This window comes from Monodelphis domestica, chromosome 4 (genome assembly GCF_027887165.1).
Source record: "Monodelphis domestica isolate mMonDom1 chromosome 4, mMonDom1.pri, whole genome shotgun sequence".
NCBI classification, from domain to species: Eukaryota; Metazoa; Chordata; class Mammalia; order Didelphimorphia; family Didelphidae; genus Monodelphis; species Monodelphis domestica.
In genome coordinates this window covers 168,608,131-168,623,899 of record NC_077230.1, presented here as the reverse complement: position 1 = coordinate 168,623,899, position 15,769 = coordinate 168,608,131, and the positions used below count along the sequence as shown (strand labels likewise).

The 15,769-nt window shown below is 35.3% G+C and overlaps 1 protein-coding gene across 1 annotated transcript in view; it reads left to right on the top strand.

Moving 5' to 3' along the window:
* FAP (fibroblast activation protein alpha) overlaps positions 1-13,305 on the top strand; it is a 90,750-nt gene extending 77,445 nt beyond the window's left edge. The window contains exons 21-26 of the mRNA XM_007494270.3: positions 941-995; positions 7,305-7,404; positions 8,519-8,583; positions 9,879-9,951; positions 10,221-10,294; positions 12,870-13,305. Coding sequence (XP_007494332.1) covers positions 941-995; positions 7,305-7,404; positions 8,519-8,583; positions 9,879-9,951; positions 10,221-10,294; positions 12,870-12,971 — 469 coding nt within the window. The 3' untranslated portion in view covers positions 12,972-13,305. The remainder of the gene's footprint in view (positions 1-940; positions 996-7,304; positions 7,405-8,518; positions 8,584-9,878; positions 9,952-10,220; positions 10,295-12,869) is intronic.
* Positions 13,306-15,769: the final 2,464 nt, after the last annotated feature.

The following is a 15,769-nucleotide window of genomic DNA, read 5'->3' as shown; positions in this document are numbered from 1 at the left end:
GAATGGATGAAATAAGTCCTGCCTAAGTGCCTTGTTTTCACTACTTTCTTGGCAACATCATTTGCATGGACACTACTACTTTACTTCTTCCCAAATCTTTAGTTGCACCTAGAGCTGCAGGTGACAGCTGGGGCTTACAGTACCTCATCCTGTTTGCTTATGCATACAGAGATTATGGCAGCTTTGCTTAGATAACTTTGCCAATCATAGACACCTTTGGAACCTATACAATGTGAGCATTAGAGTCAAGGGAGAATGTGTCTGAAATCCTTTTAAGAAACTTTGGGAGTCAACAAATCACAATTACTCACCCCTATTCCCAGATGGCAGTGAGAAAAGGCATGAACAAAACCTGAACGGCATGAATAAAGAACATTTTATGGCTCCATCTACATTACCTCTGTCTTTTTGCCTATTTCTGTTGGAATATGGACACCGTGCCATTGCTTTTCTGCAGGTTCATTCTGGTACTGCGTCTGTTTCTTGGGAATTTTCTCAAGTTTCTTCCTAACCAGCACTGAATTAAACCACAGTTGCTGTAGACCACATGCCATCACTAGGTACTTGGCAATTCTGCAATGAGGTCCTTTTAAATAAAGCCCCAGAGCCACTTCTTTCAGGTTTGTTTCTCGATATTGACCTACACATTCTATCAGAATAATGTTTTTAAATGCATAAAACAAAATATGTAAGATTACAAAGGAAACCATAATGCTGAATTAGAAATTATATGGAAATACAGTTCCTAAGGGACCTAAAATTCTTTTGCCTTTTGTAGAAAGTGAAGCTAATGTCCCTGCCATCATATGTAAACTCACCATTACAGTCGATAAGTTTAAAAAAAAGAAAAAGTCGCCTTTAAAAATTATTTTTCTCTTGAATAAATGATTCATAAAAATGTAGTGTGTATATATTTTAACATTTATTTCCTTTGCTTTAGAAAATTCATAAAAATGGGTTTCATTGATGAAAAGAGAATAGCCATATGGGGCTGGGTAAGTTGTTTTGTATATTTTTATGCCTGATATTCAATGCAGCTATATTTATTTTCTAGTATGTTCTGTATGATTACCTCAGAATGAAGTGAAAATTTAGCAATATTATTTATTTGGTCAATCTACCAATAAGTGTTTATCAAGTGTTTGTGTATCAGGCATTGTCCCAGCTGCTAGAAATCAAATACCATAGTGAAACCGTCCTTAAGGATTTTATATGGTATCAGGAGATATTATTAGTATTAAATATATATTAGTATATATAAAATTTTCAAAAGGTAGATATAACATAAATAGAATTTGGTAGTTCACACAGCTTAATGCAAAATGGAGCCTTTGAGTCTAATATAGAAAGAAACTAAGAATTGCAAGAGTCAGAAGTGAAGGAGAATACATTCCAGGCACAGAGGGCACATCATGGAGATGAATAATGGAGGCTCTTTGTTGAGGAACAAGAAGATCAAATTGACTAGATGGTAGATGCAAGAAGTGGATTGATATGTTAAAAAGCTGGAAAGGAGATATGTTAAGGACAGGCTATGAAGGTCTTTGAAATGCTAAACAGAGGAGATATTTGCTCTTTGAGACAATAGGGAGTCACTGGAATTTATTGAAGAAGAGATTGACCTAGTAAGAACTGTTTTTTAGGAAAATCACATTGACAGCTCTATAGCGAATGGACTGGCTTGGGGGCAGTCATTTTAAGTCATTTAGACCCTTCACTGTTTATTTATTTATTTGCTCATTTGCTCATTTATTTATTTATTGTTCTCTTTTATTTCTAATAAATTTCTAATGAATTATTTCTCTCCACTTAAATTCATTAATTAAATTAATTAAAAATTCCACTATTCAAATTAACTGATGAATGCCAGTTCTCTATGATATTTTAGAGAAGATTGGATAAAATTATAAAAATTATGAAGACTTGTGAATTTTTCCTTAGTGCAAGCAATATATGTCTTCCTTTCACATCATGAAAAACAGGAAAATGCATATTGTATGATAATACATGTATAACCTATATAATATTACCTCCTTGGGGAGGATAGAGGGGAGGGAAGAAGAGGAAAAGGATAAGAGGGAAGGAATAAAAAATGAGATAGATTTCTAGACATAGCTAATGTGAGAATTTGTTTTTCTTGGGTAAGTATATTTATTAAAATGTATTACATATTTATAAGGAAGCAAATATATTATTATTATGTTATATATGTTACATGTGAAAAATAAATTAAAGTGTCTTATAAAGTAAAAAAGAGACTAGGAAGATTAAGGTTTCTTTACTTTTTTAATTTTAGACATCTTTTTTTTGATGTGTCCATCTTTTTTCACTATTCACTCATGCTTCACTAACCCTCTGGTATTTTGGCATGTGAACTTTGAAAATTGAAACTCCTTAATTAAAAAAACCAATCCAGTCACATCCTGGCTAGCTCATATTTTCTTTGGCAAGCAAATTCTTTCACCAGACTTAATTTCCATTTATGTGAAAAAGAGAGGAGTAAGTAGCTTTCCATTTCCTATTTGTAGGTCATAGAGATAGTTTCTTACATTTGAAGAGCAGTTTTGAGTATGAAAAAATGCACACTAATTGAAGTCGTGGCATCCTGTGTTAGACACAGCTGGTGAGGTAATGAGAATTGATGGAATAAAATACTGGCATATCCTATGATTTTCTGATTATAAATTATCCTAACTGCACAAGAGATTTTCCAATTTTCTTCCCCTTTCAGCTGGACATGTACTCTGACCAGCTAATGGTTGTTACTTTACAGTCATTTGCTCTGCTTGCTTTTCTTGGCTGTCTTTTCTGTAAAGGGCTCCCGTGATGTGGAGTGAGTGAAACCAAGCCTGAAGCAGAGTTTGTAGGATTCATCTCCACCCTTAACAGAGTGATCAAACCACTCACATTGTGAATGAAGGGAAAGCTATCTCCTGAAATTGGCTATTTGGTCCTTCTTAAAATAGACAAGTGTTAAACATCTAGACGGAGAGGAATGTGGCAATAAATGAACTGTCACATTGAAGTATTTCAGAAATGAGTTTCCTAATTGCATATCCATGTTGAAATCCCCAAAGTAAATGATCTAAACAACCAAATATTAGGTGTAACAATTAGATGAAATCATGATCATTTTCCTTTGGTTGAGTTTTTAATCCAGGTTTAAAAATAATAATAATAATAGCAAACATTTATAAAAAATTAGTAGCTCAATTTCCTCATTACCTTGTCTTTCTCAAGGGACATGTAGGTAGAGAGGGCACTAGGAGAGTGGCTTTGATTTAGGGTTCACTCTTCCGCATCTAGTACCTCATCATCAACTGCTTAATAGACATTCACAATTAGATATCCCTTCGGCCTCTCAAACCCACCATGGCCAAAGCAGAAGTGATTATTTTTCTCCCAGAGTGCATCCCTCTTCAGAACTTTCTGTCAAGGGAACTGCCATCCTTCTAGTTATCCAGACTTCCAGGCTCAATTCCTCTCCCCACATATTCAGAGAGTTGCCAAGTCTTTTCGATTCACCTCCCACAACATCTCTCACATCTGTCTCCTTCTTTCCACTCCTACAATCACCACCTTTCTCTTACCACCACTGACTCTTCCTACTTCAAGTCTTCCCCAGCTCCAATTTATCCTCCAAACAGCTACCAAAGAGATATTCTGAAAGCGTGACTCTGTGTCTTATTGTTCAGGCATTTCAGCCCCATCTGATTCTTCATGATTCCATTTGAGGTTTTCTTAGCAAAGACACTGTAGTGGTTTGCCATATCATTCTCCATCTCATTTTACAAATGAGGAACTGAGGCAAATAAGGTGAAGTGACTTGTCCCAGGTCACATTGCTAGTAAGTGTCCAAGGTCAGATTTGAACTCAAGAAGATGAATCTTCCTAATGTCAATCCCAGCACTTTATCAGCCACATCAGCTATACAGAGCCATAAATAGTACTGGACACATTCATTTTTGCCTCAGGGTGTTAAACATTAGGTAAAGGAGGTCTTGTGCTGTCTCCCTGACACCACCACAAGCACCACAAGTCCTTATACACCCCTAGAAACATAGGTTACAAGATGCCCTGACATCATCTCCCGGTGAGTCCTGTTGCTATGGCACTTCTCTCCTGGAGCTGTAACCCATATGGTCTCTCTGGTCAAATGATTGGCCCTTCCTGGGCCACTGTCCTATCCTTCCCTCATTTGGGGAGTCAGGTTACTCTCTGAACTGTCACCCAGCCTCTTCCCCAACCAACTGAATTTTACCCCACTGTTCACATAAAACATTTTGAAAATCTCAACATTATTTCCTATGTAAATGAAAGCATATTTTAAATTATACTTTAAACAAAATGGCAAGATGTCTCTAAGTGCAAAGGACAGCATTCTAGAATTCTCATTTCAGCTCTGCTAAATGGGATCTTTCTCACCTCTAGCACCCACTCTGCCTGGGAGGCACACCCACATGTCAGAGCATAAAAAGTCATCTCTACTTGCAGAATTACTTTTCCAAATTGGGCGAGATTTCAAATGTGCATCCATGGTCATTCTGTCTCTCTGGGAATTTGACTTTTCTTTCTATAGACTCAACTTATTTAATTCACCTTAGATTGAATCTGGAAATTTCTTCTAAAAATCAGTGCAATCAATTCACATAGAGAGGGCTAATAAATTTTCCCAGAAGATTCTGAATTGAAAGGATGAAATAAATGTTGTGACATGAGTATTACTGCATTGATTTGCAATCGCTGGTCAGTTCACAGACGCAGAAATGAAGTGAGGAGAAGGTGGCACATTTCTCTTTGTGAAGTATGAGCTATTTCAATAAAATGAAGAGTAATAATATGGTTTCTGGAGGTCCCCAGCTTTGTACAAAAGAACCCCAGCTCATTCTACAGTCATTAGAAGCTAAAATTAAGAGTGAAATAGCTTCAGTTCCCAAAATAGTTGTTGTTAGTCTACTAATCAGAACAAATTATTTTTACATTTCAAATGAAAGCTTGAAATAGGTATAATATTGTCACTTACCAAAATGATTTCTAAATTATTTCTTTCATTCTATCTTAAAAACATACACATAGACAAAAAATACATTTTTCTCTAAAAAGGCTTAGAGTTTTAAAGAGTTTCTTGTTTTTTTGGTCTGGGACTGACTATGCTATAGCCTAGATGAGTTCTTTTTATTTTGGAGGGTTTTGCAAATGAGCACTGAATGCATTTTCAGGAGCTAAAAATGAAGTAAATGTCTTAATGATATTTATTCCATTCATTTGCAGTCTCTGGTCTATTTCCAGATTATTTTTGAGGAGCTAAAAATATGGACTGGCCAAAAGGTGCCTCAGTCATCATTGAGTTTACTAAGACTCTCGAATTTGTCCTTTTGCATTCAGAAATGTATTTGATGGGGGACATAATGAAGAAAGACATTTTCATATCCTCCTTTTCTTTTGATCAGGCTTGCTAACTGGAGAAGATCAAAACAAAGGAAGGACTAAATTGTGGTCTTCTTGGGCTAAATTTCCAGCAATAGGCAGGCATCATTCCCCACCCTCCAATTATAACAGGCATATCCCTACTGCTTGAAAGCTTTACCTTCTCTCTGTGTGATATGAAGAGCTCCCTTGGACAATCTGTATGAATTGATATAGAGTGAAGTGATCAGAATCAGGAGAAAAATGTATACCATAACAACAATATTTAATCCAGTTCAATTCAATAAACATTAACTAAGCACCTACTATGTGCCAGGCACTGTGATCATTTCTAAGGATACAAAAGAAACAACTTTGAATGACTTGGAAATTCCATTCAGCACAATGATCAACCACTGTTCTAGAGAACTTGGGATAAATATGCTCCCCACTTCCTGACTGAGAAATGATGAACTCAAGTCGCAGATGGAGACTTCTTTTTCTTAGATATGATCAATATGGGAATTTCTTTGCTTAACTATTGCATGTAACCAGGGATTTGTTTTTCTTGCTTCTGAAATTAGGGAGGAAAGAGGATACAGATGCAGGAAAAAATAAAACTTAGCAAAAAAAAGTAAGAACGTCTTTAAATAGTTGAGGAGATTCTTGAGGAAGAGCCCTGATAAATCTCATATAACTATAAATCTAGAGCTAAAAGGAAATCAAAGCTCCTCTCATTCAATTCTCTTATCATATGTTAAGTGACTTGCCCAAGATCCTACAGGCAGTAAGCCTTAGAGGTAAGATTTAAATGTAGGCTTCAGACTCAGATTTGATGCTCTTTTCATCATTTCAAGCTACTCCTTATGACTTTAATAGGTTCTCTTGGTCAAGCTACAGTTCTCTGGAGCCAGGTTCTGAACATAGAAGACTGAATATATACATTGCTGAGCTTAAGCTTAGTGAAAGGATTAAGCTATATGAGTGTGTGTGAGAGCTTGTTCTTCCCACATATCACTCTGGAGAGTATTTCTGCAAATTGGATCTCCCCCACCCCAAAAATCAAAATCTTAAAAATACATCAGTTTCAAGTTTTCCAATTAGAAAATATTTAAGTACTTATCTATTTGCATTCTCATATTTACACTGTAGTGTTTGAGGATCCTGTATTGGTAATTTGGAGAAAGAAATAATGCCTAATAGACCTAGTAATTTACTGGAATATTTAACTCCACCACTTCATGTACTTTCCTGTTCTCCTACCCATTAATGAGGAGGATAATATATGGAATTTTGGGGAAAAATAAATATATGTATTTCCCCCCACTAGTTAGGCTGAAGATTTGATCGAAATCTTCAAGGTGGAGTTTTTAGCTTGTTATGATAACACATTTTGCTAATGCTGAAGCATTTTTTTCTTTCTGAACCTATACTAATTATTCTTCGTGCTCTTTCAGTGAGGATTTCTATATCTATGGTTATTTATATATTCTTATTATATACATATATCCCCACTACAGAACTGGAAGGGTGAATAACACATACACATGCACAAGTATGACCTCCATGGTGTTTGTAAACAATGGATTTGTATTTGCATTTTTCGTTAGGAGAATGACTTCATTACTTTTTGTAATTTCTTCCAGTAAGGTGATTTTTTTTTGTAATGGGGTCATAGTACAGATAGAGATGGAAATGAAACAATTCAGAAGAAAAAAGAAAACTTTTCCCATTACCACTACTTACAGCTCTTTAACTGTTCCTACCATGTTTTAAGAGGCTCTATTTGAATAGACCCACATCTACCATTTAAATTTTTCTCCCTTTAGCCTTAAAATACTTGTAGAAAAGGTCAAAACAAGTAAATATACTGCTAACATGAGTTAATTTCTTTCTAGTCCTATGGTGGATATGTGTCTTCACTGGCCCTTGGATCTGGAACTGGTGTATTCAAATGTGGAATAGCAGTAGCTCCAGTCTCCAGCTGGGAGTATTATGGTATGGAAACATCTTGTAAATGCTAAGTTGGAAATCATTTAGCACAAAATCATCCAATACATGAAGCTGCTAAAAAAATAAAAGCAAGATACATGGCCAAGTTTCCTCCCATCATCAGTAGAAAATAAGAATCCACAAATGGATGTGTTTACCTAAATCATTACAATTGAATTACAACAATGGAAATATTTTGTCTTATGAGTGAATTTTCATTCATATATTCATAATTCTTATTTTCTCTGAAATGCCTTGTACTACCTTTGAACCTAATTTTTAAAAACGGAATCAAGTCCATAACTTTGCATGCTACCACATTGCAATCATAACAGACTTCCAAGCTCATCCCAGTGTAAATGAAGCCCTGGGGCTGAGATGTCACTGAATCTACCCTACACAATTTGAAGGTGTCAACTCAATAGCTCCAGGAGTTAAAGACATTGATTTTACTTGGGAGTTGCACCTTCTACATACAGCTTTTTAAATGTCAAAATTCATGTAGGATGGATTAAGTGATTTGAATTAATTCCAGTAATTGATCAAATGAATTTTCACCAGTCAATCTTGTGTTCCCTTGGGGTGGGAGGTTGGGGGGGGGGGGAGGGTGAAGAAGGGGAGGAGCTGAAGTATTGACTAGAAGCAGAGGAAGAAAAGGAAAGATTGCTCTGCGATTTCCAGGGGTTCTTTCAACAACAACAATAACAAACTCTCCCTTTGGACATATTTCTAGAAAACATCATCTTAGAGATGTCAATTTTCTCTCTGGCAATCCATTTCTTTTCAATAAGGCTCTAGGTGAGAATAGAGAGGCTGGAACTTGAAGTCCACCAATTTCCACAGCAATAAAAAGCTCCCAAGATGTTGTATACGTTGCTTTCTTCCATCACCTTCTTTCCTATTTGTGATCAAGTCACTGAGCAAGTGATTGCTTACTTTGATTTAGTAGGGGAAGCACCCTTCCCAAACCTCTAATAAATAATTGATTATTGTAGCATGGTTATGAAAAAGTCATCAATTTCAAACAAACTAATCTGATGGGAAGTGGAAAGCATTGATGTGGGCTTGCTGGAAAATAGCGGGACATGTGGATGTACAAACTTCACAAAATGTATTTCAGCCTCTATCTATACTGAGCGCTTCATGGGACTTCCCACCAAGTCAGATAATCTTGAACACTATAAGGTAAGAATTTTATATTCTGTCATTTTATTTTTACTATAGAAAAGAATTGAAATTGAAAAAGTCATTTAGGGTTACATGTTTTGAACTTAGAAAACCTAATCATAGTTTCTGACCATTTGGCACTTGTAAACCATAATATTGCCAGAGAAGACAACATTCTTTGTCTATAATAGATGCTTAATGTCAATGTTTGTTGAATTAAAAGGACTTTAGCTATTGTTCTTTCATTTTGTGGTACCTCTCACCTCTACTTCAGATGTAGATCATCAAGGTATTGTTTAGGTCTATAGTGAACATTCAATCAACAAACATTTATTAATCATCTCTTATGTTTGGGTGGTTTCCTGACTGGGCAAGAAAGGAAATACACAGAGAGGCAACCCAGTCTCTACACATATGGAACTTAGAGTCCAGTAAGAGTAGAAGACAAGAACAAATAGTTATACTATGGGATATTACATAAAATGTACTAGTAAATTATAAGTCAAAGTATTATATAAGGTGCAAAGGGAACGAGAGGGGAAATAATTAACAAAAAAAGATGATCAAGAAGCCCTTCATGACACTGTAAAGGATATGTAGGAATTCAATAGGCAAAGGGGAGGAAATGACATTCTAGTCAAAGAAATATGACTAGAGTGTGAGGAAAGGCACGGATGTGGGAATATTCAGGGGAGAAAATATATGAAAGTTAGCCTGGACCATAATAGTCAAAGAAGGAACTAATATGAGATAATATTGGCAAAATTATGAGGTGCCAGATTCTGGAGGATCTTGAATACAAAACAACAGAATTTGAATTTACTCATGGACAATTGGGAGGCACTGAATATTTTTGAGAAGAGGTAACATTTGATCAGATATTTGGTTTTGGCACTAGTTACTGATTTCATTCTCACAGTATTTTTTACAAACATTTTTTCTCCCTTTCTCCTCCCAAGCCCTCTAAACAACAATAAAAAAGGAAAAATAAGACATTCATAACAAATACATATACTCAAGCAGCAGATTCCTGAATTGGCCACGTCCAAAATTGATTTTTATTCTCTCCTTGCCTACTCTTGTAGTTTTACAAACTAAGAATCTTTTAGGCTTACATTACTGTATTTTAATTGAAGTAATATAAGAGGTGATGAAAATGTGATACTTTAATTCCTAAACATTTTTTCAGCCAATGTAATAAATAATTCCAATAGTAGTGCCTGGTCCTCTGGCTGCTAATTTAGATGGTTTTCTATGGGCACAATGTGTTAGAACTTGCAGCTACTGAGCTGATAATATTCTTTCTTTTTCAGAATTCAACAGTGATGGCAAGGGCAGAATATTTCAAAAATGTCGACTATCTTCTCATCCACGGAACAGCAGATGGTGAGGTTTTAAGAAAGACTCTTACACATAAAAATACTGAGCCAGCATCACTTTGTTTGAGCAACATTAAGCATCCTCCTATGCCTATGCTCAGGGTCAGTACAGAGGTGTCAAGGACATTTCCATATAGAAGTTCGCTTACTCACTGCTGACGGTGTCATCTCTATGACTAGATAATTGTGGGTGTTCATTTCCAGTCAGTGTATTGTCACTTCATGCTTTCTGATATTTACCAGGTTTTAATAGCACTTCAAATCCCTCTCTTGCAGATAATGTACACTTTCAGAACTCGGCACAGATTGCTAAAGCTCTGGTGAATGCACAAGTGGATTTCCAAGCAATGGTACATAATTTCTTGTTATTTGTTCTCAGGATTGTGAGAGCCCTGGGCAAAAACCAGAGCATTTGGTGAAAACTGATTAGAAAAAAGAAAGAATTTGGGATCAAGAGACAAGGTTCCAGTCTCCATTTTTTTTTACTAAATTTTTGATAAACTATTTGAAGGACTTGATAAAGTTCATTTTTTTTTGCCTGGGCTATAGTTTCTTAATCTGTAAACATGAAGCCTAGATAATATTAATTTGAAGACTTATTATAACTTCCATTAGTTTTATACAATATTTTTATGTTTAGCCATTATTTCTGACTGGTAAAACGACTTACCCAGAATCATAAAACAAGTTAGTTACTGAAATAGACCACAGATCTCTTAACATTTAGTACTGTGTATTTTGAACCAGACTATGCTATCAGCCCTACATTATTAATCCTTTCTCTCAATAAGTATGCAATCTTACTGGGAAACTAAACATTATACTTAAGAAAATACAAGATATTCTATTATTTGGTACCACAGCATATGTTACAGCTAGGAAGTGTGGTCTGAATTGAGAGGAAGGCTTCATGGAGCATCCCAGACCAGCATTTCCATGTCTTAAGAACCATTCTGCCTCTACTTCACTTGGAAAACCATTGTATATCATCTGTATCACCATATTATCCATATCATCACTTAACAGTTTACACTGTATTGTTATCTTGGTAACATAATTGACCTTTATAAGGATGATATCAGTTGGGTAGAACCGGAATTAGTACCAGTATTTTACAGATGATAAAGCTAAGCTTATTTATGTAAAATGACCAATCCTATGATCTTCTAACTCCTCCTCTCTTGTCTAACCATGATCCAAATTTAGCAATAGAGAGATTCAAGCAAACAACCTTTTTTATTGAACTCTGTTCTTTCTGGTTATAAATTCAGGGTTGAAAGAAAATATAAGAAAGAATTGAATAATAATAAAAATAGATTCTAGGATAGGGTCCTTTTTAATATCCTAAAGAGCCATATATAAGAATTCTTTCATGCGAATTAAAATAGATAGCGTAGTCGACTAGGGGACATTCCCATTACAGATGCAGCTATGCTGGGAGAGGAGAAGGATCATCCTCTAGAGAGCTCAACTCAAATCCCCAAAGGGGTTGGTTAAGAAAGGCAGGTTCCATCAAAGGACTTATATGACACTCAGAGTGGAAACCTGGGGCCAAGTGACAAAGGGTGCCCTATGGTCCAGGTCAGCAAAGGATCACAAAGTACAAGGTGTAGAGCCATGTTTTCAGACTCTTGTATCACCTGAGAACTCTCCCTCAAGAGAACTGATATCTGGTTTAAAGCCTTAGTCCCCCTACACCTATCTGAAGGCTAAATACTCACTTGACTTTGGGCTGCATGAGAAAATGGACAGGGAAGTAGAGAATCAGAGCAACAGGTGAAGAGAACTTTTGGTTTCCTTTTTTCACTCTCCATAGTCCCTATTTTCCCTATGTCAAAGGAGTCCCCACAAAAAAAAAGTATACTCTATTTTGTAGACCTGCTAAATATATAATTAGCAAATGATGAAGAGGGTCCTTTCTGAAATCTTTGTTTTGATTTGAAGAAACCAAGTCACCAAAGTCCTAAGTAGCAACTTTTGGTTCTCAAGGCAAGCAGTTCAGGGAAAGCGAAATAAAAACTTTGTAATTCATTTTGTGAAAATAATATAAGAGGGGGTTGCTAGGTTGCTCGGTGAATGGGAGGTCTTGGGTTCAAATTTGATGTCACTTCCTAGCTTTATGTCCCATGGCAAGTCACAACACCCATTGCCTAGTTCTTACCTTCTGCCTTGGAACACAGTATTAATTCTAAGACAGAAGGCAAGGTTTATAGTTTTTAAAAAATATGAAAATAATACAAGAAGTAATCAAGGCAAATTTAGTTTCAGGGGATGTGGGGGGGAGAATAGATTGTTAAAATGTTAGTTCCTATAATGGCTTCTAGATGCCCAAGGAGAATGTGCATGGAATTTTTGTACCCTGTAAGTTTTGTGTAATGAGGCAAAGTGCCAGTGACTTTACCCTTGTTATAGCTTCAAATAATATATGCATGGCACAGATTTCTAAAAAAAAGGTCTCTACTCATTTGAAACACAGATATAATGTAATTTCATCAACATTAAAGTTTTAAATTGTCAAGTTCCCCTCTGATACTATTTCTTTAAGTATCATAAATTTCTAGGGTGATTGACATTTGTATTGGATTTGCATTTCCTCCAACTGGGAAAAATCTAATATATTATAGATCCAAAACAGCTATATAAAGAATATGAAAGTAATTTATTATGGTTTTAAAAGCTACTGAAAAGCTTTCTAATCTAAATGATTTACTTCTAAATAATTTAACATTTTCTTTTCTTTAAGAAAGCACTTAAAAAACTAAAGAACAACATAAATATGGGACATTATTAACATTATTTTATTATGAAACTATATTGTCAAAGGTTACCAAAATAACAAAAATGCTTCTTTTTCCCATAAGAAGTAAAAAAATCAAAGTCAATTTTTTTCTGGAAATAAATGACTTTCTTTCCTTTCTATTTCAGTGGTATTCGGATCAGAACCATGGCTTGTCGGGCCTGTCAACTAATCATCTCTATATTCACATGACCCATTTTCTAAAGCAATGTTTTTATTTGTCAGATTAATGGGAGGGGGAGAAAAGAATAAAACTCATGTCAGTGTCTTCAAAATCTTAATGCAAACTTCTTAACCCCTTTATTTGTTTCTGTAAGGATATTGAGGGTGTACTTTTGTAGTCACTTCAATGAATTATATTCTAAAGGCTGGTTACTGATTAGGGGCCTGAGATGTTTAAATTAAATTTTGTTTACATATATCTTTTGATACTGTATGAGAGGATGATGCCACAAGTTTTGCTTCAGAATGATGCAGGATTTTCATAACCTGCTTCACTAGGCTTTAAATACATGTTCTCTAGCAGAATGAATAAATCTTTGTTGAATTGAATTTAAGTTAAAATGATATCCTTGTGTCTTCTTCTGTGAAATTTACGTCCCAGATTCTGTGTCAGAAAGAAGTCCTTTACTTGAGAAGATGAACGAAATCTCCCTGGCTAAAAATATGGAAAGATTGAGATAACTGACCTTTGTGTCTCATTAAAGCTCCAAAGAGCGGGGAAAAGCACAATGGACATTTGCACTATTCTAGAAAAAAAAAATTCTGGACCTTGTTTCTTTGGTGTGTAGAATTTCTTTGTATGTTACCTCTTTCCAATGGCACATTGCTCATTCTCTGTAATTTATCATTCCGGACAATTACTAGAGCATTAAGAATATTTTGCCACACAGTCCTACAGCTATTTAAGAGGAATGGCTTAAACCTAAGTTTTCCTGACTCCAAAACCAGCCTTCTATTCAAGACCAGGCCAAATTTAAAGCTCAATTCAGTAGGCATCATGAAGTTTGAATTATCTGAGGTATCTGATATTTTCTATTTAGAGAATATAATTTTTACAAAAGGAGTTCCCTTAGCATGGTTATAATCATCATCATCACTACAACTGATTTTTAATATTTTCCCAACTACATATAAAATAATTTTAACATTCATTGTTTTAAAGTTTGAGTTTTAAATTCTCTTCCCCCTTGCTCTTCTCCTTCCTCCATGAGACAATAAGAAATTGAATATAGGTTATACATATGCAGTCATACAAAATATTTTCCATATTAGTCACATTGTAGAAGAAGACAGCCAAAAAAGGACAAAAAACAAAGTAAGTGAAAAATAGTATGCTTTTATCTTCATTCATATTTTATCAATTCTTTTTCTGAAGGTAGTTAGCATTTTTTCATCATGAATCCTTTGGAATTGTCTTAGATTGTTGTATTGCTAAGAATAGCTCAATGCTTTACAGTTGTTCATTGTACAGTATTATTATTACTGTGTACAATGTTTTCCTGGTTCTGCTCACTTCACTCTGCATCACTTCATGTGTTTCCAGGTTTTTCTAAAATGGTCTTGTTCATCATTTTTTTTCACAATAGCATTCCATTACAATCGCATCCCACAATTTGTTCATCCATTCCCCAACTGATGGATTTCAAGAATTTAAATAGTGCTTTAAGGTTTTCAAAAGGTTTTGCATATGTTACCTTATTTTATCTTTACCACAACAATGAGTGATGGGTACTATCATTATCCCCATTTCATTGAGGAGGAAACTGAAGCACAGGTTGACACTTTCTCCTGTCACATGGCTAGTGCATGACCTAGTTGCCTCTAGAATATTATTTACCTATTATATGTAGCTATGTACACCCACCCAGATGCCTCAATAACATTATATATTTATAATATATTTTATGTTAAAATTATTGAGTAATGATTAGATATGAATTTCACACTTGGGCTTATTTAAGAAATGATTCCTGGCTTTTTTCCTCCCATTGATAGTCTTGTTTAGCATTACTGTGATTACAATTTAGATTTCTATATCTAAGAAAAGAGTGATCAAACCCCAGGAGTAGAGGAAGATTCCATTGGACTATATGATTGTGCCAAGAGTTTGAGTTCTGTTGAATGGAGTAAATTTTAAAAGTTAATATAATGACCATGATCTCTAAGTTAGTGTTATTGCCAATAGCTGACACCATGAATTGGAACCATATGGGTTGTCTGTTTTCTCTGATTTTCAAGGAACTGAAGAATTTACTCAAGACTATGAAGGTAATTTCCCATAAACCATTAGACCACCCTTGTGAGGACTCATCATTGACACGGTTGCCTTGGCCACAGATTTGGCCTGGGAGTTTTACTATAATCTGATTAATTTTTTTTTCTTTTGGTACTTAGAAGACAGAGACAATAATACTCATTCCCAGATACAAAGATAAGACTTATTTGTCCCCTTATGAGATATTGTGACCAAAATAAATGGCTGAAATCTGGCCTATCCCACAAATCCACCCTCACCCCCACATATTTGGGGCAGCTTTCACCTATAAATAAGTAAAAATTTCTCATGAAGTCAGGGAAGTTGTACAGGTCATTCCAAAGAAGCAAGAATGAGTAACTGATTTCCCTTTTAATTCTGAATATGGGCCACATCTAGACAGATTTACAGTGGGAAAATGTAATGATGGAAATCGTAGCTCTGATGCTCATTAACTACATAACCTTGGATTAATCACTTAGCCTTGGTTGGGTCTCAGAGTCCTCACCTGTAAAATGGGGTGGGGAGGGCAGTGTTACCACAAGGTCTCCAAGGTCCCTTCCAACTCTAGATTAATGATACTATAAGGTCTATAAGGATATTATAAAGGTGGAGTAACATAGGGGACAACATGGTGGAAATAGTCTCTCTATCTATCTAAACTGTCCCAGAAAGGACAAGAATTTATCTTTATAATATTATCACAAACCCATATTTCCCTCGAACAGAAGCTCTAGTCGTGTTCAGAAACAGGGTTAAATAACAGATTTT